Here is a 21,604-nt window from a genome sequence, read left to right as displayed (position 1 = left end):
TTAACGAGACAGTTAGATATTGGATATTAGTCCAGAAATGTAGAGAAATTCTACACGACTCCACCAGTATGACTAACACTACAGTAGATTTTTGACTTCCTAAAAAAACATCTTAAACTGAATGACGAAAGTGAAAATTCTCAATTTATGGAGTAGTGTTCTTGGTATAAAATGTATTTTTTTCGCTTTATCAGAACAGGTTATATAGAATCGATTTATCGCGTCATACTCTTACCAGCAACCACACAAAGGACAGTTTCCAACGTGGTTCGGGAATGTAGTCTTGCAACTCTGATGAACATAATGATGACAATCAGCTAATACCGCCGGTTCACGACTATTATGTATGTCCTTTTGGCACACAGAACATGGAATTTTTCCTGCTTCTTTCTTGCACTAAAAATTTTCAGAAATTTTTCCATTTTAAACTAAAGCTCTGTTTTGATTTAAAATGTGTAGCGTTTGGTACGTACCTCGTGCTTGAAGAATGAGTCATCAGAAACCGATTCTCCGTCTTCTAAGAGCAGTGATGATGGATAGCACATGAAGCAATTGTCGCAGTGAGTATACTGTAGCGCTTCGTTGGCCTTTTTACGACAAATGCCACAGCGATAGCAATGATAAATTAGTTTGGCCTCTTCGCTGTCGTCGAACAGGTTACATATGGAGCAAAAATACTAGAAACGTTGAAAGGAAAATCTGGTTAGGTTCATGACACCGATCAATGTATCTTTTCGTATCACCTCTGCAAAGGAAGTTTTGCAAAACAGACAAGCACTACGCGGGAACTGTTGTCCTCCACACTGTGTGCACAATATTTCCTTGACGCTAAAGCGATCCATTTTATGGCCTTTAATATCTTGATCATGACAAACACGGCAACCGAAAAATCCATTTGCAGATCCACATTCAGGCAGAGGACACTGTCGTAGGACATTAAAAGTTTATGTGTAAAGACTTCAAGATCAAGACGAACGTTAGCGAATTGTGGATTAATTTACCTTCAGTTTACATTTACGACGATAGTGCTCACAGCCATCTCCATTATTCGGCGAATGTTCGTCCTTCAACTTTAGGAAATTGTGCTTCGTACAGTGATCTTCGTCGTATTTTTCACAGCTCTCGCACAGGAAAAATTTCGGACAAATGGTGCACTTGTATCGAGTCCCGAGTAAAGAAACCGCGCAGCGGTTGCACCTGTTTTGTGTAATACCGATTTCGGGTTTCGGTTTCAATGCTTTGATTAAAGGCCTTATAGTCGTCACGATTCGATCACAATTTGGTCGATCAGTTGGCACAACAGAAATCAATTTGCTGATCAGTTCGGCAATTATTGGATATTGTCGTCGTATTTCACTTGGAATTTCTCTTGTATATTTTAGGCTCGTTAAAGCTTCGCCAACATTTTTCTGTGCATCAGGATGGAATAATTCGTAGAGAATGAGCCCCAGGGCATAATAGTCGGTAGATTGACCATACTTTCCAAAAGCCTGTTCAGGCGTCTGATACAAAGCGGAACCAGCCCGTGGAGTATGCTGATATTCCCCAACGTTATGAGTAGCAGACCAACCAAAATCGCTAATTTTGGCGTTCTTTTTGAAGAACAAAATGTTGGCCGGTTTCAAATCCCGGTGAATCAGCTTATGGGCATGAATATGTTCCACTCCCCTGGCAATTTGCAGAAAAATTTGTATGTTTTCCCACACATCGATAGAGCTTCCGCGGCTCTTCAACCATTGCTTCAAGTTTCCGTTCTCACAAAACTCCATGCGAATGCACAAAAAATTCATTTGCCTCGCATTGGTGGGAAAGTAATAGAACGGTTCGGTCTTTTTTGGTTTTATTAGACGAATGAACGTGTCATGGTCAGCTTTCGTGAACTCGTCTTCCCAGTAGTCTAAACATGAAACGATCGAATCATGGCTGGTAATTCCTGAAACCTTCTGCGCTTCACACAACGTTTGACGCCCCATTGTCGGCATATCCATCGGAATCAGCTTGATTGCCGAAAAGAAACTCTCGTTTTTCTTTTTGGCTTTTAAAACTAATCCATAGCCACCAGCGCCAGCTTTTGAAAGGTTTTCGTAGTCTCTGAATATGATGCAACCTTTTTAAACCAAATTTTTTTTTGTTAGCAAGTTCGTTCAGAAAATGGTGTTTGCTGTTATTTTTACCTGATTTGCTAGACGAATTCATTGTGACAATCAAAAAATTTTCAATGAGAAATGAATGTCTCGAATCTGCAACAGAAAAAAAAACTTATTGTCTCAACTCTTGAATAATTAGCCGTATAAAACTGAGACGGAAATCGATAGTGCCATCAACAAAATGTCATGTTTGAAAGCAATATGAAAGTGGTTTGGCTTAATTTATATTTCACATACCAACCTAAGTGAATAAGTCAAACTCAGTAAATATTATATCGAATTTAACATCACAAATAAAATGAGAACGTTCTTCACTCCAACGAATACGAATACAATGAAAAAATTTTGCCGACGAGACAGTGTAGCATAGTCAGCAATTAATGTAAACAACAATTCACTTATACCAATCGTGTATGAACTTGTATGTCCAGTGTACGGCATCCTTTTCTCTTTTTATTTCAGCTCAATGATTTGTTGCCCTAGGTCATAAAAGAAAAACTCGCAAGCACAAAAAGAAATAAAGTTCAACTTATTTGTACTTGATACCAAGCGCTACCAAGTAATCGTCTAAACATACGATAAAATGAGTTAATGTGACTACATGCAAGAGAACGTTCATACCGTTGAACATTTTTTGCTTTCACTTATACGTAGTAAACAATTAATTATTATCAATCTGGCTGAACCTCCATTCTCGCCTCCGCTGAAACTGCGGAAGTCTTTGTTGTGAAAAACGTTGTAACGTTGTACCTCAGGAATAAAACTGGAAATTGTATTTTCTAAAGTGTCTTGTCCTCGCTACGCTCTGGCCACCGGCCACCCTCCAAATCCGAACCCAACTTTTCTTACCTTGTTGAACAAATAACTATTTCAAGAAAAAAATTCATTCAAATGAATGACAGTCTGTATAGCATACAGGGAAATCCCCAGTGTAGTTAGATTTCAATGAAGGTATAGTATATTAGTCCAGGTTATCTACTTAAAGTTGTATGAAAACTTAGCAGTAATCGTAAACCAAATAAAACTTCTTCTGATAGCTTTCTTATAGTCTCATATTCCATCAGAAAAAAGTTGGGTTGATGACAATGTCCTGAAATTATTATATTTAGTGTTTTATGAAAAGCCACAAAATTGATCAACAAAATAATCATTTTATGAATGATCCGAAAGAACTGACATAATGTCGATAAATCAGTACGAACTGTCATGCCGCGCCGTTGGTAAAATTTTGAATAAAGGGCGTCAATATTCTATAAATGAGAATGATATCATTGTATTATTATGGGAATTTTAGTGGTTATCTGTTGAAAACATTTTTCCAGGTTTCGTTTATGGCATGTATTAGTCACAAACCTATTACATTTTATTCATTTAGCTTTTTCTTGTTTAAATATAAATGAATTTGTGCACACCAAGAGGAGCTAATCATGACAACAATATAAAGTGAGACCAAAGAAAACAAATTTCTTGATTTAAAATTGCATTTAATCCAAGAAATTTTACAATTACAATTTGAAGCCCTAATTAAAAGTGCTTGTTATAGGTCTCAAACTGTACCAATTATTCGTCATTTGTCTCGTTATCATCTGGTACATAAATATTAAGACAATCTGTACCGCAACACACTCCGCAAGCACTCGTACATTTCAACTGATTCTTGAAGCAACTGCACCTCAAATTACTGCAATTCCCTTTACACTGGCACCGAATTTTCGACAGAAGCTCGGGTGGTGCTGGATTCATATCCGTTGTCATAGGTATCAATCTGTTGCAATTTTCTGAATTCTTTTTCCAGCCGAATTTTTCTGGATTCAGCGTACGATTTCCCAACCACTCTTGGACTTGAAAGTAGACTCTTAAAACATGATACGTTGCAGCGGACGATGTTGGTGAAAGAGAATTCACTAAAACAGCAGACGTTTTCGTAGCAACTTTCTTAGAAAATTGCTTAAAACGTAATAGGTCGAGGCTTTCATCAGGTTTGCCATCATAAAGCATAATGAGGGCTTTGAGGCCAGCCTCTACAATCTGTGAAGTCGTTGAATTTTTGTCTATAAATTTATCTGCGATCAAGCGAAATTCGCTGTTGCTCAAGAATTTCTTGAATGGCTGGCCTTTACCGATAGTATGGATGTGGGACGTCGTTTTACATCCACCAATTGCGTGCAGAAAATAAATCTTGTCAATAACCTCTTGACCATGTTTGCCTCGAATGCTTTGGATGCTGTGAAATGCGGGTGGCTTTTTCAAACATTCGTGGCTTTTGAAAATGATGTCGTAGCCGTAACCATCGTCTTTGTAGCAATAACACAACATTATTATGATCTCCAAGTCATCTGCAGCCACTATGACAGGATCTTCCATCGCCAATTCGATAGCTGTTGTAGCTATCGTAAAGTTTTGATCAGTCTTAGCCTTTACTACTGTGCAACCATTTGCAGTTAGAACATCTGACAACATGGTGACGAAACATTCCTTATTCGACTTATTCGCCAGAAAATGATCTTTTTTCGAGTTGAAGACTGTGTGAGAAGAGAATTTGATGTTCACTCCACGGATTCCCTTACTACGTCGAAAATTATATTCATCCTTCGTAGTACCATCAGGAACCGAATCAAATACAATGGTCGGGCTGTTGAATTTCTTTGCATAGTCCAGGTACAGCGAACAAATCTCTCCAAACGTCTGATTCTTTTTCCATTGTAATCGATTCAAAAACGAATTTCCGCATAATACGTGGCGACAGCTATTTTCATAATCTGACGAAATACGAGTCTCTTTCCCAGCAACGTATTGACTAACAAATTCGTTAATTTTCGCCTCACGCATTAAACCAGCGTCATCAAATAATGACGAAGGCATTTGTGATAACTCGAACGTGAAGACATTTTTCAATTTTTCGTCATTGAAATTTCTGGACATTAACATCAGTCGTTGGAATAGCAATTGTGGATCGATGTGGGTGACTTTACCATCTATTAAAATCGTGTTGCTGGACCCCATCGTAACGGCTTTGTTCACACTTTCAAAGCTGTATTCCGAGACATTTCTCCCAACCATTTTCGAAATGATTTTGTTACCAATCGTTACGGCAGTATCAACATTAACGTTCGCTTGTGCCTCTTCACCAGTATAGATGCTTCGTAAGGCGACGTCATCAAGTAGAAAGGGATCACGATCTTCCAAAAACTCGTAAATTGTCTTCGTGTCTTTTTCATCTCTAGCTTGTCTGATGAAAATGAAATGAAATTAAAGCTGATTCGAATCGTGTCATGACTATAAGAAAGTTTACCTTGAGTCGGAACAATCTTTATGCTGGTCGCTGGTTTCAAAATATAAATTGGTAATTTTCTGCATAGCGATGTTGATTTCGGCACATGCTGGCATAGATTGAATCCAAACTATCCTTTGATCTTCGGAGCATCCGCCACCACGAGTTAATCCACCTCTGGATTTAGCTGCTCTCATCAAGCTCTGCTCGATTGTGAGATCGCAAGAAAGTCCAGCCCAATACCGATCAGATCTTCGGACAACATGGTGTCCATCCATAAATTGTTTGTAAACGTCAGGATGATTGTGTTCCAGTTGTTCCATCTGTTGTAAATAAATTTGGGCCGATTTTGCATAATTGTTATGACCAGCTGCTGCAAAATATGGAATCATTTTTCGAATTGTTGCCAAATGCAATTTCCAGGACCCCGTCCTTTCACTTCTTAAAAAATCTCGAAGCAGATCGACCATATCCATGTACTGAATCCAAAGTCTACCAGTACGTTGCCCTTGTAATTTCGTCTTAATTGTCGCAAAATGCTGCATGAGCAACTGAAGAAGATCGTTGAAATGAAGGTCCGTCGATGTAATTTCAAGCGATATCAACTGGTCGTAGAGAATTGCACATTCAGCTAGCGATGTATTCCAATCAAATTCAGGTAAAATTGTTTCAGCTTTTTTCGTGAGTAATGCGTTCAACGCTGTATCGACCAAAAAATGTCCACGGACTGCTCTTTGGATGGATTTCCCGGTTAGCATGTGAATAACGCTATTTGATGCGTAAACGGTTTCAAGACATTCTTGTAACCCAGTGCCAGTCATTAAATGTCCAATCGATCCGAGGAAACTCATTTGCAAGTGAAATCCACCCAGAATTAAAACAATTTTTTTGAGACGGCTTGAAGTGGGTTCATCTTGAATAATCAACGAAGCTTTCCAGTACAACGGTTGATCAAACGTAATTATGGGTGCTACTCCATGTTTCTCAGCTGCAGTGCATAAGAAATGCAACGTTGAATAAATGCAGGATGAATCTGATGCGTTCAAGTCAATCATTGGTAAAATTTGGATTGACGAGTTCCCTGGACAGAGCAGAGGAAATAGAATTATGTTTCTATTCAAATCCAACCATTTGAGTTATAAAAATGACTAACCTGGATGAGATTCGTCACTGATTAGCTGCATTGTTCCCGACCACGAAGGTCTTGTAGTTCGAAGCGCCCACGTCGTTTTTAACAACAAATCTGTATGAAGGCAGTCGTCTTCATACGGAAAATCTGACAACTCCTTATAGCTCAGCCCATTCCCAACCAATTCGTTCGTGTACGGTAAAATGTCTACTTGTCCAATGGCTCTTACATCTGCAATTGTAGCTTTGCTTCGAGTAATACACCTGACAACTTGGTTCGCAGGTGTGAATGCAGCAATCATTCCCATTCCGTGGAATGTGCCCTTACCATCAATTGTGCGAGTGTCGTGATCGACGTTGTCAGCCATAAATTTGACAACCTAATCGAAAAACAGTAATAATTTTCAAGGTATCTGGGAAGTGTAGTTATAGTCAGGTGCTTTACCTGGTTTGGGTTGGGATGAATTTCGTCAATAGACGAAGCTGCACAAAACTTAAACTTTTGTACCTCTGGGTACGACGATGAAAATCCCATTTTGAAAAGTGTCTCGATAAGAAATTTTGATCTGAAGCTGTGATGGAGTTGAACACCCAAACCAATTTGTAAGGGAGCTATGAGGGATCTTGGTCTGACAGCTTGTATAATCGATTGACCAATAGAAGCAATTTTGAGGTCACAATTTGCTTCAACGAACATTTTGCTCAGAAAATGTTGGAGTGATTCAGGTACAAATCTTTTCTGTTTCTCCAAATCAGACAGCATATCGGATGTGGGATAAATTGTTTTGTCAGTTGGCATGATCAGTACATCCGATTTGATGATTTTTGCAGCTTTTGAAATGAAAAATTGTCTCTCGTTCTGACCATCCCTTTCCAATTGATCTTCATAAATTTTAGTGATCAGGATTTTCAGTGACTGGCTGCAATTCATAATTAGAATTTTTAAACGGAAACTTACATAAGAACACTAAATTTATACTTAAAACACGTTACCTAAAAATCACTAAGTCAGGCTTGCCATCACTGCTTATGACAATGATATTATCTCCGAAATGTTCCAGAAGCTTTTTCTTTAGATATCGGTTTTCAATTTGGTCATTTTCGTCACACTCAATCTGCATAAGTTCGGTTAATTCCTTGATTGAGAATACCCTTTCCACATCTCCTTCCATGTGTTCAGTCAATTTGATAAAAGCTTCGTTTCGTGATGTGTTCTGAGGACGACCAGCCTTTTTTGCAACACCTCCATGGCACAGTGGAATATTCTTCAAATTCTGGAAGTTAATGCTGCAGCTCTTGTGATAAGTCGCATTTAGTAGGTCCTTTTCTTCGATTCGACCTTGGACTTTTTTCGACCATACATCGTTACGCTTAGCAATTGATCTATGAACATTTTCAACAAAGTCCAACTTTTTCACCATTTGAACGTCTTTCTTTCCTTTATCTGTGAACTTTGCCGGCTGATCACAAAAAAAGCAAGTTGCAGATAAATCTTGCAATTCGTGTGAGTCTTGCTTTGTTGTTTCGGCAATGTTGCGTTTCCCACAAATAAATTCATTGCGACAAAGCTTGTGGACAAACTGACCAGGGTGAACCTAATAACATAAGTTAAAAAGAAATTCACAAGCTTAGTATAATAGCTAGAATCATTCAATCCTAAAAATTATTTGTAACCTCTGGAATCTTTTTTTCATGAAAGGGTATGATTTGATTGATCGAGTCACAGCCTTTTGAATACAGTTTAGAATAATCTTCTTTTTTTGCTCCGTCTAATGATTTTGAACAGATTGCACATTCTATAGTGTTCATGATGAAATTAAATTTAGATCACACGAAAGGTACTTAGAATTTTATTTTAATCCAGGAATTCGAATTAGTTTTAATCCAACGAATCAACAGTAGATTTAATTGCAAATTTATGACAATAAACATTTTAAATGAAATGCTACTTTGTTAATGTAACAAATTAACGGACAGTGATATAGTAGTATTTTACATGACTATGGATAGAAAGTTTGGGTTTATCTTTGCATCGACACATTCTACTTGACTTAATTTCCCTTTTAATTGATAAATTGACTGTCTAGTACTCGATCAATTCAATTCTTATTAGGTGAATTCAGTAGATAAAATTACTTTCCACTTGATGAATTAGAATTTTTGCTTGTCGCACCAATTCCTCTATATTTTTGATATTTCCCAATAGCAATCATAAGAGTTATTGAATAGAAACAATTTTTTTGTACTTCTATATAAATAAAATTAGCTAAATGTTGAAATTTAAAGGCTAAGAGTTTCAACCTTGGTTTTATTTTCTTATCCAGGATGCTACCCGTAATAAGTCAAAAATCAATTTCATTTTATGTACACCAGTTTACTTACGATTCTCTAACCTTTGTTATGCATTGCTATTCTATATAGTCAATGTAAACAGTACACAGACAATTATATCTCGTATCTCGGGATATGCTCTTCACTCTCTAATTAAAAGAGCTGTTATAGGTATCAACCTGTAGCAATTATCCGAAGATAAAACACAAATTTTGATCTGAGGTTAAAATTTGCGATTGTCAATTTTTGAAATTGGTTCGATAGTCTCGAACCTGATTAATATACGAAGTACAAAATTCAGCACCAACGAAAAAAAATGAACACTTTTACGTTCTATTTCTAGTATTTCTAATTGTCTTATTCGGACGATTGTGTATAAGGACAGGTATGTAGGTTAGTCAGTCTTTAGTAAGTATTTTTTCTAAAAAATCATCTTACCTGCGTAATGGTACCATTAAAGTTGAAAAACTGAATTGTCACGATACGATTATCTTCATATTACAAGGAATAGAACATTGTTATACTTTTGAATGAAACCATAAGTGTTTCGCAAAATCCATTTCACTTTTATTTATAAAACGTCGACCGGTTTCGCTAACTTTGTCAATACAATATCTCCAGGACTCGATGTACTTCTGAGACAATATTGCAAAGAGGGATTGTTTTGAAAATCCACCTACCAAAATCGGACTTATTTCGTCTGGGATGGATATATACAGCTTTTGAAAGGTCTTTGCCAGTAGACCTCAAAACAAGCAAATGAGGCATCAACGGAAAGCTTAGACAATGTATGTAACGACTAGCATCTTAGGTTCACATTAAGCGTCATCAGTACCGACCCAGTCCTGTCTAAAGTTCTCACAGATTTCTTGCAAACACATATAATTGAATCTAATCAAAGGCATGACCCGAAAGTACTTAAGCTCAGCTTTCCAACGAGCCCACTCTCACCCGGAACGATCATTTATAACGGCCAAAAAAATCGGATAAAAAACACTATTTTCCCAACTTCGGAGATCTTCCACCAGCAATCAGGTGTGGCTCGAGACTGTGTGAGGCCTGTTTTGAGGTCTACTGGCAAAGACCTTTCAAACCATGTATATAACCATCCCAGACGAAATGGGTCCGATTTTGATAGGTGGATTTTCAAAAGAATCCCTCAAAATACTTCAAAAAAAACAAACAAAAATTAATCAGGTCATCAATACATTTAAAAAATACATCTCAATTTCCTATCAGAAACAATTCATCAAATAAATACTCGTCTAATGAGTGTAAGCGTTACCTCTCTCTCTTTATTCACAGCATTGTATTGTCCCCATGCAAACGTATAGGTACCGTACATCGACTCATATAAATCTAATCAATGAATAGAATATCTTGCACTTCTAGAACCATTTTGAAATTTTCTCTGTTTCCTTGCTGGCATAATAGAACATTATTCTGACCAAGACTGTCTGACGTGTGATAGGTCATTTATTTCTGTTCATTTTGATACGCTTATTTATTATAGCCATCAGATACACCTTACCTTCTAACACGCATGAACAATAGAAGTCGTAAAAATAGCTCACATCATATTGCAATTTCTTTTATTGGGTTTAGGGATTTAAGATAAGTTGTAACGACATACATATTACACCTTAAAATAGGTATACGTAGTTTACATAGCTTTGATCTACGAAACAATTTTAGTTTTGTTGTACTTTAAATAAAATTGCTGCTGACATCATAACGAGATAAATCAACATGATTTTCAAAAAAACCACCATATCATCGGTACATATGTTTATCAGAATCTACTTTGTCGATAAATTTGTTTGACAACCTTGACAAGTGACAGTCAAATTTTGACAATTTCTACGGTGACCATGGCGGTTCGAAATCAAATATCATCAAAATGCACCGATTTAAAAATAATTTAAATAAATTAGTTTGCAAGTGACGAAATGCAGAAAAAAACAAATTGGTACTAAAGGGAAGCAACTAGAGTCTTGCAGTGAAAGTTTTATTGAGTTTACATTTTGCGAATGGAAAAAAATTGTTTGGCTGGACTATATTACAAGCGAAGGAATTTGATATTTCGTATCCAGATGAGCAAGAGTGTCCGAGGGCTTTAGCCCGACGTACTTTTACTCATCGGGATACGAAATATCAAATTATTTCCAGAGTGTATAGTATGACGTTTTCCTTTACGAAGGAGGGTAAGACTAGTAAAGGAAACACCATATAACACTACCGATAACACTGATTTTAGACGCATCAGAAATTCTATTTATATTACGTAAAATTAACTCATTTAAATACTTGCACTGAATGTACTACTCGTAGAGAAGACACATTTATATATTTAACCAACTGTGTCACTTGCATAAACAATGGTGTACTGTGTAAACCAAAAACGCTACAGCAGAGTTGTGAAGTGATTGTCGAATGTGAATGCTACGTATTAAAGAAGATTTTAAAATTTCGAAAAATTATTTATTTCATGAAATTAAAACCAATTTAATTATTGTGTTTCCTGCGAAGCTATTTTTTTTGTTGCTGTTATCTGTTGGATGTTTGATGCTCAGGGGATGGAAATATTAAATTAGACTCTGGCTGTACAATTGGTCCATATGTAGGAAATTTCATGGAGGACTCCAGCTGACTTAATTCTCTTCCAAATTGCTCTTGTGAAAAATCTGTTGGAAGATTTTGTCGACGTTCCACATTTGGATCAGACTGCTGAACACGTCGAGGAAGTTTTATCCAAATAATTTTTGAATCTTCATATTGCGTAGTTAAGGACGAAACTAAGCTACACGTAAATCAATTGTCTGGCCTTCTTGAAATGTGAATAAATGTTCGCTTTACTCACCTGTCTGCTTAGTGAAATGCAGAGCTAAGACCAGTGCAATTAATTTTAGGTTCATTTTATTTTCTGTTATCGAAACGTTCGATTTTATAATAGAAATGTTCGAAGAATGTAACACGATTTTGTTAACAGTCGATTCGTCACCGAAAATCAATTATTTTTTATACCAATTTTTGAAGATTAATAATTAGTAATGCATTACGTTTACTTTACGCAACTCAGCATCACAATGTTCAAAATTTGGAAACTTTGATACCTCTGTTGCATAAATCGTTGTATGAATCTCTGCGCAACGTACTTTATTAGACTCACGATGTATATATTAAGATAACAGTTTGAACCGCCCAATTTCAAATTCCTCTACTACCGAACATCACATGCACCATTGCGGCTCGTATCCCTGTACCGCTGAAAATATTTTAGAAACCGGTTCATTGTGAATGGTTTTTTACGGAATGAAATTTCTGCCCTAGCCATTTATTAAAAGGTTTCTGCCGCGTTGCGTATTATAATCTTTTTACTCGACACTTCGGAGTTATTATTTTCAATATTTTTACGGATTAAACAATGGCAGATGACAAAGAAGTAACTGAAAAAACTATTTCCGAAGATTTGGTCGTGACAAAATACAAGTTAGCTGGAGAAATTGTGAATAGTAAGTGGATTAAAATAGCAATTGAAATTGAATAGAAGGAATATTCGTCAACCATAGTCAAATTCACATACATGACTTGTGTAGCCACGCGGGCACGCAATTCATTTTTTTTGTATTTTCTTTCAAAAATTATTTGCGCTAGTCATCCGTTTGATTATTATTAGTTTTCATTTACAAATTTGTTTTTCCTTTTCTCACCGGAATCATGTCGATTATTCCGGTGTTAAATTTCTATTGGTTTTGAAATTGCCATGGATTTACGTTAACATAACCTCAATTTTTAAAATAGATTGTTTTAGGGACGTTGAACACGCTCATCGAATCGGTGCAAGTCGGTGTTGGAGTGAAAGAATTGTGCGACAAGGGCGATGCATTGTTGCTTGAGGAAACCGGAAAGGTGAGATGAACAATTTTCCATTTAAATTTCTTTTCTGTTTTGGTCGAGATTGTGAAAAGGGGATGATGAAAACCTCGTCTTAGAGTATATGCGTTGGCCTTGCACACTAGTCCCTTGTATCGTTGATGACAAGTGGATTACGTTGCACGCCAATCCTATCCCGTATGTACTATGAATCACGCATCCGTCAATACTGAATTTTCCTTTATCACATCCGTCTGTTGCCATATTGCATAACGAATAACGATGCCCCAGTGTTAAATTTCCACTTTTTTTTGGCATTGCTTTTTAGGTGTTTAAAAAGGAGAAGGAACTGAAAAAAGGAATCGCTTTCCCTACATGCCTGTCGGTCAACAATTGCATATGCCATTTCTCTCCAACAAAAAATGATCCTGACGTAAGTGTGATCGCTTTCGATTTATGCCGCGATTTCCATCTGATTCCAAAAATTTTGTTTCTGTTTACAGTACATACTGAAGGAGGACGACGTGGTCAAAATGTAAGTCAATTTTAACGATTTTGTAAAATTTTACTCGAATGCATAAGTCTGAAGATACTGACAATTCTTTCCGTCGGCTTGTAGTTTTGTCGTGCTGCATGGCATTTTTGCTATATATACACGGCAATGTCTCCAGATCTTTTGTAATTTTGAGCTTAAATTGAAATGTCGATCAGTTACTAAGTCAAACTACAACGCCCTAATTTGTACCGTAAATTGTTCACCGAGTTGTTGGATGAAACGATATTCGCTTCGATGGCACTGTGATCATGTTTTACTTTCCATTTTTCAGTGATCTGGGCGCTCACATTGATGGATTCATTGCAGTTGCCGCTCATACAGTCGTAGCTTCGACAGATGCTTCGAAAAGCATATCCGGCAGAAAAGCCGATGCCATTTTGGCTGCATATTGGGCTGGACAAGCTGCTCTACGATTGCTAAAACCTGGCCAGGGGGTAAATAGAAATTTTTTTCACTTCTTCCTCCCCACATTTTACTTCCATTTCAATGATGATAACTAGCGCGCGTAGAAGGATCTTCGGATTCTTATGAGTTGACAAACATAAACAACTGAAATTTGTTTGTAAATTTCAAACTCTAATTCGCAGCTACAAAGACACGAGTTCTAATTCGACCACCCGTTATTCCATTTCCATTGTAGAATTATGGTGTCACGGAAACCGTACACAAAGTGGCCGAATCGTTTAAATGCAAACCAATTGAGGGTATGTTGAGTCATCAGTTGAAACAGTTCAAAATTGATGGCGAGAAGACAATCATCCAGAATCCAAACGAAGCGCAGCGCAAAGAACATGAAAAATGTGAATTTGAATTGCATGAAGTCTACGCCATCGATGTACTGATTAGTACTGGTGAAGGCATTGTACGTGTTTTGTCGGTTGCTGGTGGTTAGGATTCGGTCTAATTTCGTGTTTTTTTTTGCAGGGTCGCGAAAAGGACACGAAAGTTTCGATTTACAAGAAAACAGAGGAGAATTATCAGCTAAAATTGAAGGCATCGCGAGCGCTCTTGACTGAGGTAAAGATTTTTTTTTCTCATTACTTTGTTGTCGGCTTTGTATTTTGACTGCGAAGAAATTAGCAGTTAATGCACATCAACGAATATTTTTGTCTGATAACCTATGCTTGTTGTACCAAGTGCGTCAATGCAATCTCCAATTCGAGATTACCTATAAATAGGAAATTTAAACATCCAAATGTTGCTACTGTTCCGTGATGTAAGAAAAGCGCTTGAGGTAAGCGATAATGTAACTGCACAAACGCCGAGTAGTTCGATCTACGCCTTTTGCCAAAGGTTCCTTGAGTTGAGCGACCACATTAACACCCAGTGATTGTAAGATTATGAGATCTGAGAACAGTACGCATTTCGAAAATTTACTTCCCGATGCCATGGATGAACAACACAAAAACTAAACCTTTTGCCTGGTTATCAATTTCAGGTTAAAAACAAGCACGGAAACATGCCATTCAATTTGCGACACTTCGAGGAGGAGACCAAGGCTCGAATGGGCGTTGTTGAATGTGTGTCCCACAAAATGATTGAACCGTTCCAAGTGCTGTACGAAAAACCGAGTAAGTTCAAGTTTAGTCATTTTTCATTTAGTTTTCATTTGCACGGATAATTATGCACTCGCTGTTTTGAATGCAGTGCATCCAGACACCATGCTAGACAAAAATTTTCGTTAAAATTTATTTAAATATTTGAACAAACGTTTCCTAGTTCGATCAAACAAATTTTTACTTAAGACAAATACTACTTAGTCAACACACGGATAGACTGTTCGTTGGGAAGTTATTCGATTGCAGTTTAATTAATCGTTTTGGTTTTTCTTTTGTTTTTCAGGTGAAGTCGTCGCGCAATTCAAATACACTGTGTTATTAATGCCATCTGGAATCAATCTTGTGACCGGTATGTTACTATTCGGAATGGGTATTGTCGTTTCAGTCCTGATCAATTTTTTGTGTTTTTTTTTTGCTTCAGGTCTACCTTTCAAAGCCGAGAAATACCAGAGCGAACACAGTATTACAGATCCTGAACTTAAAGTAAGTTTTGATTCGGATTTACAAGACTCATTTACGATTAAATGAAGTTCTCTTCCGCTGGATCATTTTCCCTAATGTCCCAATTAAATGAATTTTTTGTTGTTGTCAATTACAGGAGCTGGTTACTTCCGACATTAAACCTAGCAAAGGAGCCAAAAGCAAAGCAAAGGCGAAAAAATCAGCAGAAACAACTCCAGCTGCAGCGGCTGACTCCACAACAGTCGAAACACCAGCCAAGTGAATGTCGAATGCCAATCAGCAACCACTGTTCAATCGATGACACGTTGCTGAAATGACAAAAAACTAATGAAAAGCAAAACAATTTTAAGAAAAATGAAAATTAAAAATTAATTCAATTTCTGGCCTGATAATGTGACACAGTCTATCAATCGATGTTGATAGGTGGAATTGATTTTCAATTTGATTGCAAAATAATTTTTTAAACATACAATCTTCTCGTCATTTTTGATGTAACAACCAGAAAAAATAGCCTCGAAACTGAATGATGTCATTTTTTCTGTTCGGTTCACACACACTCACAAAGCCCCAGTTCATTGTATTTAAACAAACAAAAAAAAATGTAACCGACTAGAAATCGTTTTGTAATTCTTTCCTCAATAAATCAGAAATTCCAAGGGAATTATTTTTGTTTGAATTTTTACTGTTTTTCTTTGGACTGAATAGCGATCACAAGACTTCAACTCCACAGAAGTGGAAAAACGATAGTTTTAATCAGCATTTCGAAGTGTGTAAATAACCATGGAATTTCCCAGGTCAACCAATGCGACGTATAGACTGTTATGAATTTGGGTATTGCCACATGATAGGACATAGGACAATAACAAAATCTAAATTTTTGAGGGGACACTACTTCGAAAAACACTGTGCCATGACTTTGTATGGAGCAGAGTCAAGCTGAATCAATAACTTGACTTTACCTATATTTGTAGTGACGTTTCTGGGCACTGTACCATGACTTTCCTCCTCGGTGGAATCATTCATATTCGAAGTCTTTCAACTTTCTTAGTGTATCGTGTTTAAGCATGCGAATCCATTTAGGAGACGCGTAAAAACTGAAAGTGGAGAATGATTACGTAGAACTTGCCAATTGTATCGCTTATCAACTGATGCAAAGTAGACAACCTGGATTGATACACAAAAATTTGTCTCTAAATCTGATCACTTGGCTGTGTTAAGGAGAGGGCGGTAAAACATTTCAAACCACGTACATACTGTGCTTTATCGCTTTACGTGTTTATAGGCAATGCAAATGCCATATTTCATATGAGCAAAACACCATTTACATTACCATCACACGTAAAATTGGAAACAGCATTTTAAATCTACCTTTTCGCTATAAAACTTACAATTTAATAGGTGGATGCGAAGGAATTTATTGCAGAGAGTTTGTGATGAGATGTTAGATATGCTGTGTACATACATAAACACGGCACGGTGAGCTTGAAAAAAATTTTATTCGACCTCTCGTGGACATGAAATGTTTTTAGTGGCTTTTGTAGAGGGCGGCACCACGAGTAAGAATAACATAACAAGAAAATATTTCGATGGGAAAATTTTTAACTAGATCGATTTTTCGTTTTTCTGTGCCCTGCAGGAAGCTTTGAAAACTGTTTGGACCCTACTGGTGACTTGTTTCATCACAAAAATATAGTTACTGTTTAGCCTGAGGTCTAAGCTTTACAGCGATACCAATCATGACATTCATGACTACCAACAAACATCTTTTATGAAGGAAAGTCATTCTGCTTTGTCGATGTGAATTTTAAAGGCTAATCATACGTGGATTACTTTTATTTTCTCTTATAAATTATTTTTAGTTATTTTACATAATTTAAGGCGTTAATAAAAGGCCGAAAGAAGATTTTTAACTCGAAATAGGTTTCTTTGTAAATTGCACCCATGAGTAAACTGCATTATCTCGAGTCAAAAATTAACAAACCTTTCTTTTGTTTCGATCGTAGTTTCTCCAATAGTCATTCTAAGCTAATTCTGCAACATTTTAGTTGTTTCCACTAAAAAATGAGACATTATACGAAGGAATTTGGGTGGTCGTTCAGGTGTACCAACAAAGATTTTGTCAGAATGAAATCCAAGCTCATCCTTTAACCTTTTATTAACCCCTTACATTATGTTAATTAACTAAAAATACTTTTTAAGAGAAAATATAAGTAATCCACGTATGATACAGCCTTTAAAATTCACATCGACATAGTAGAATGACTTACCTTCATAAAAGATGTTTCTTGGTAGTCATGAATGTCATGATTGGTATCGCTGTAAAGCCTAGACCTCAGGCTAAACAGTAACTATATTTTTGTGATCAAACAAGTCACCAGTAGGGTCCAAACAATTTTCGAAGCTTCCTGCAGGGCACAGAAAAACGAAAAATCGATCTAGTTAAAAATTTTCCCATCGAAATATTTTCTTGTTATGTTATTCCTACTCGTGCTGCCGCCCTCTACAAAAACCACTAAAAACATTTCATGTCCACGAGAGGTCAAATAAAAAAAATTTCAAGCTCACCGTGACGGAAGCCATCTAAGTTTCAAAAATTCGCTAGATTAAAACGTAGAACCACTGATCGATATCATCACCTTCTTGAAGTAGCTGCAAAATTCATAAAATGAAAATGTTTCTTGTAACAACTTTTACAACTACTTCAAAAGGCTTGATATCACCATCACCATATAAACGCACTTAAGCCAGAATTTCACCAAATTTTGCACCTGGTTCCATTCGGTTTCTTATTTTGGTCATATAACTTTGTGGAATTGGTCTGTGGAGAAACATTCACTGTGCGCTTCATTGTTTGAATTATTTTATGAATGAGATGACCTTTATTATCATGTTGTTTGAATTAACAATTTTTTTCTTCACTTTAATTCAAAGAGCAAAAAAAAAGGATTTTGTGAAAATGGTAAGTTTTGATTATGCGAAAATTAAGTCCTTAACGAATTACTCAGCCGCAACAGCAGCTGGTATCAATCCTCTGATCTTTATGTCGTAGACGACTTCCTCAATCTTCTTTACGTCGTATTTCAATGCATCGAACCGTTTGCGCAGACCGTCATTCTTCAGATTCAATAATCGAAAGCCTGAACTCAGATCACCAACAAAACGAGATATATTCAACGGTCGCCCGTAATCGCCCAATGTGACCGAATTTATGGCAAAACGGGACTGGAATACAATTAAACGTGTCACTTTGAAGCAATACAAAATGAATGAAATACGAAACAGAACCTACCAACTCAGATGCTAACTGGAGCAGTCCCATTAAGTAGTCTTCGACGTCCAAATGGAATCCTTCCTGTTGGACCACTTTTACTGTATAAAAAGAAGAAAGGCAACGAAATCAGTGTTTCAGTCGTTATTGGAAACTCGATTAATTTTCTCTTACATCCAAGTGTGTCAGCTACAACTTCTCGTGTAACTAGAGATCCGTTTTCCAGATACACAGTCAATGCAATCATAAAAACGATTCTTTGGGTGGGATAATGCCATTCGTTGTATCTGTAAGCAAACATTTATTTACGTTCAGTTCGGGCGAATCGTTTAATTTCTAGCGAAATTCGAACCTGTAGTACTGCTGATGCGGAATAATTGTTCCCAATTTCGCAAAATGCTCTTTGCAGTCACTGAAATGCTTTCGAGCCAATACGCAGCTCTCCGGAACTAAAGATGAAAATAAAATTATTTCACAGCGTGTGCTATTAAGAACAATGTCCATCACACGCACTTTTCGATAGATCCGAATGTATCGATTGTAGAATGGTAGCTGCCTGTTTCGTAGATGTGTCGATCAGCTTGACAACTTCTCTTATTTCCTACACAAAAATGTTTTATTTGTAAACATAACCTATGAAATTGAGTCCCTCGAAATAAATATGTTGTGCAATATGCAATTCGAAATGGTTTACCTCGCGCTTGTCTTGTTCCTCAGTGATATGGTCTTGGAACTTTGAAAAAAGTTCTTGGATCTGTAAGTTCTGCATTTTTATTTCAGCTTTAATCTTGTAAAACAATGCAAAAAGCCGCACAACCGAAAACACAAACAGAAGTAGGTATAATGAGTAGAATGGTTGTTTGTGAATTGTTCATCGGTTTTATGATGACAACTTTTTCTGCAAATAGTCTGTGCAGTGTTGCCAGCCAGTTTTACGACTTCAATGCTATCGATGCTATCAAACGAGATTGTATCGAATTGGTCCGATGGGGGAAGTGAGGACATCATAATCGAGTTAAGGCACAACATAAAAAGTGTGAACTACTGGAGAAATAGGAAACCATTTCTTCAAATTTTAAATATTTACTTTTTGTCTATAAACAGCAGCTTCGGAAATTAATGTAATGAAAGAGTCAAGAGAGGTCAACTATAAAATCCACATCTTCCGATTTAGATAAAACGTGATCATACTTTGATAAAATGGTTAAAATTCATATAATTTCACCTTGACAATGTAGAGGGAATCTGTAAAAAAAATTAAATATTCTGGCGCACACATTGCATTTTGTTAGATAAATATCCTGGACTGTTACTTTCAATCGCTAGACACAAGTGCATACAGCAGCGGTCGGAGTTGCCAAGGCTGTAAACTTTGAAGAGGTCACGCAGATGATACAGATACGCGGGTGACACACCACACTTGATGATAACATGGCGGACAAAAATTCACTTACTGTGATGATTGTCATCGCCGTGATGATTTTTTTATGTAAAATCATCAGACGTGGTCGGCTCCCGCGTATCTAATAAAATGGCGGATCTCCCCAAAGTTTACAGCCCAGTTTACAGATAAAGGGCAGTAAATCTTACTTTACAGTTTGAATGGAGTATGATATGTGGCATGTCCCAAGTCAGCCAATGACGATGTTGTTCAAATTTGTTGACTTAGAAATGTAAAATATCCAGTAGAGGGACCTCAGTGAACACATCTGGGATGGGTGTTGTTGAGTTGTCATAAAATGTCTACAGTCCTTTGAAGGCTTAATGGATTGACCGAATTTTTTACTTACTCGGAATATTCGAATAAGAAGCATACAAGTTGTATCTCGATGCATACAAGTAACATTGAACACAGTTTTGTAATGTTTCAGAAATGAGTTGAGAGCTCATATTCAATAGAAAAGTCTAGTCTAGCAAAAATTCCTGACCATTTTTTTGGGTCTTTGAATTAACCTCTGAATTACTATATTTACTCGATACACAGTATTTAGGATAAATATTTATTAATACAACAACAACACATACTCTAATTAATAGCGGTCGCGTAAAACGTTACTAAAATCATTAGGGAACCACCTGGAATCATCTGCAAAAATATAACAAAATTTGGACTCAACCCACTCAGCCGCTATACCCCGAAGAGTTGTTTGTATTGCGTCTATCAATCAAATTATTTCACATTTTCCTTCCATTTCCATACACAATGACAGCGTAGAATCCTTGCGAAACGCGCAAACGTCTGGAAAATGCACTTACCAACACTTCCATAAAATCCTGCTTTTTCGTAAATCTGTCATTTCGCACAACAAAAGATTGTTTAGACGAATATTCAGTTCTGCTTTGTGGAATCAGTGTAGCTTTTATGAGATGAAGTGACTAAACACTGCATGAGTATTAACTAGTAAAACTCTGGCCCGGAAACAAATGTGAATTATAATTTTTCTACATTTATTTTTCGTTCAACACAGTTGTCGATATGCTTGCGGTTTTCGTGTTATCCCTAGTTACCTTCGTTCGTGGTAACAATTTCAAAAATATTTTATCGAGTAGAGTTCACACTTACTTGAGAGATCAATACAAAGACAACCCGACCAAATGTGAATGCATGATCGAGTACTTCCGGCTTATTAACATTTGGGAAAAGTTCTACAGTGAAGACATTCTGGGCGAACAACGAAATTTAGTTCGAGATCTTCGACCGTATATCGAGGACGCCGATGGAAGTGCGTAACCAAATGTTTATTCATCACTGTGCCAGACAATAATAACATTTTTGTTTATCAATTTTAGAATGCACTGTCGTCGCTTTCTATGAAAGTCCTTGGGGCATTTTTGTGACGGTTTTGGCGGTTATCTTTGCAGCAGTGATTGCTATTTTCATTTATCCACGCAACAAAAGGAAAAAGAACAATAAATCTGTTAAATCTGCTCAGCGATCGAAATTTCGAAAGCCCAAACCCCCCAAACCCAAACAAATGCTCTACTATCAACTGACCTTGTAAATGTATG

The 21,604-nt window shown here is 36.8% G+C and overlaps 4 protein-coding genes and 1 long non-coding RNA gene across 5 annotated transcripts; 2 read left to right on the top strand and 3 right to left on the bottom strand.

Moving 5' to 3' along the window:
- Positions 1–220: 220 nt before the first annotated feature.
- Positions 221–2,927, bottom strand: LOC119073412. The gene is made up of 6 exons (XM_037178860.1): positions 2,798–2,927; positions 2,175–2,240; positions 1,002–2,107; positions 744–923; positions 474–677; positions 221–396 (listed from the first exon to the last, which is right to left on the bottom strand). The coding sequence occupies exons 2-6, from the start codon at positions 2,194–2,196 to the stop codon at positions 232–234; spliced, it is 1,677 nt and encodes a 558-aa protein (XP_037034755.1). The 5' UTR covers positions 2,197–2,240; positions 2,798–2,927; the 3' UTR covers positions 221–231.
- An 8,409-nt stretch (positions 2,928–11,336) lies between these two features.
- On the bottom strand, positions 11,337–11,839 carry LOC119073417. The gene is made up of 2 exons (XR_005087040.1): positions 11,738–11,839; positions 11,337–11,672 (listed from the first exon to the last, which is right to left on the bottom strand). It is a non-coding gene; the product is annotated as an uncharacterized LOC119073417 (long non-coding RNA).
- A 344-nt stretch (positions 11,840–12,183) lies between these two features.
- LOC119073413 (proliferation-associated protein 2G4) lies at positions 12,184–15,988 on the top strand. Its single transcript, XM_037178861.1, has 11 exons — positions 12,184–12,389; positions 12,689–12,786; positions 13,079–13,183; positions 13,254–13,285; positions 13,578–13,740; positions 13,947–14,168; positions 14,231–14,323; positions 14,745–14,877; positions 15,149–15,214; positions 15,287–15,348; positions 15,464–15,988. Exons 1-11 carry the CDS (start codon positions 12,302–12,304, stop codon positions 15,587–15,589), a joined length of 1,188 nt encoding a protein of 395 aa, XP_037034756.1. The 5' UTR covers positions 12,184–12,301; the 3' UTR covers positions 15,590–15,988.
- Positions 15,989–18,183: 2,195 nt separating this feature from the next.
- On the bottom strand, positions 18,184–19,487 carry LOC119073414 (translin). The gene is made up of 6 exons (XM_037178862.1): positions 19,290–19,487; positions 19,109–19,196; positions 18,948–19,044; positions 18,770–18,882; positions 18,617–18,696; positions 18,184–18,549 (listed from the first exon to the last, which is right to left on the bottom strand). Exons 1-6 carry the CDS (start codon positions 19,362–19,364, stop codon positions 18,325–18,327), a joined length of 678 nt encoding a protein of 225 aa, XP_037034757.1. The 5' UTR covers positions 19,365–19,487; the 3' UTR covers positions 18,184–18,324.
- A 1,450-nt stretch (positions 19,488–20,937) lies between these two features.
- On the top strand, positions 20,938–21,604 carry LOC119073416. Its single transcript, XM_037178863.1, has 2 exons — positions 20,938–21,318; positions 21,386–21,604. Exons 1-2 carry the CDS (start codon positions 21,072–21,074, stop codon positions 21,595–21,597), a joined length of 459 nt encoding a protein of 152 aa, XP_037034758.1. The 5' UTR covers positions 20,938–21,071; the 3' UTR covers positions 21,598–21,604.

Source organism: Bradysia coprophila, unplaced genomic scaffold (assembly GCF_014529535.1).
Source record: "Bradysia coprophila strain Holo2 unplaced genomic scaffold, BU_Bcop_v1 contig_138, whole genome shotgun sequence".
NCBI lineage: Eukaryota > Metazoa > Arthropoda > Insecta > Diptera > Sciaridae > Bradysia > Bradysia coprophila.
Note: the sequence above shows the minus strand (reverse complement) of the source record. Positions and strands in the feature narration are given on the sequence as shown.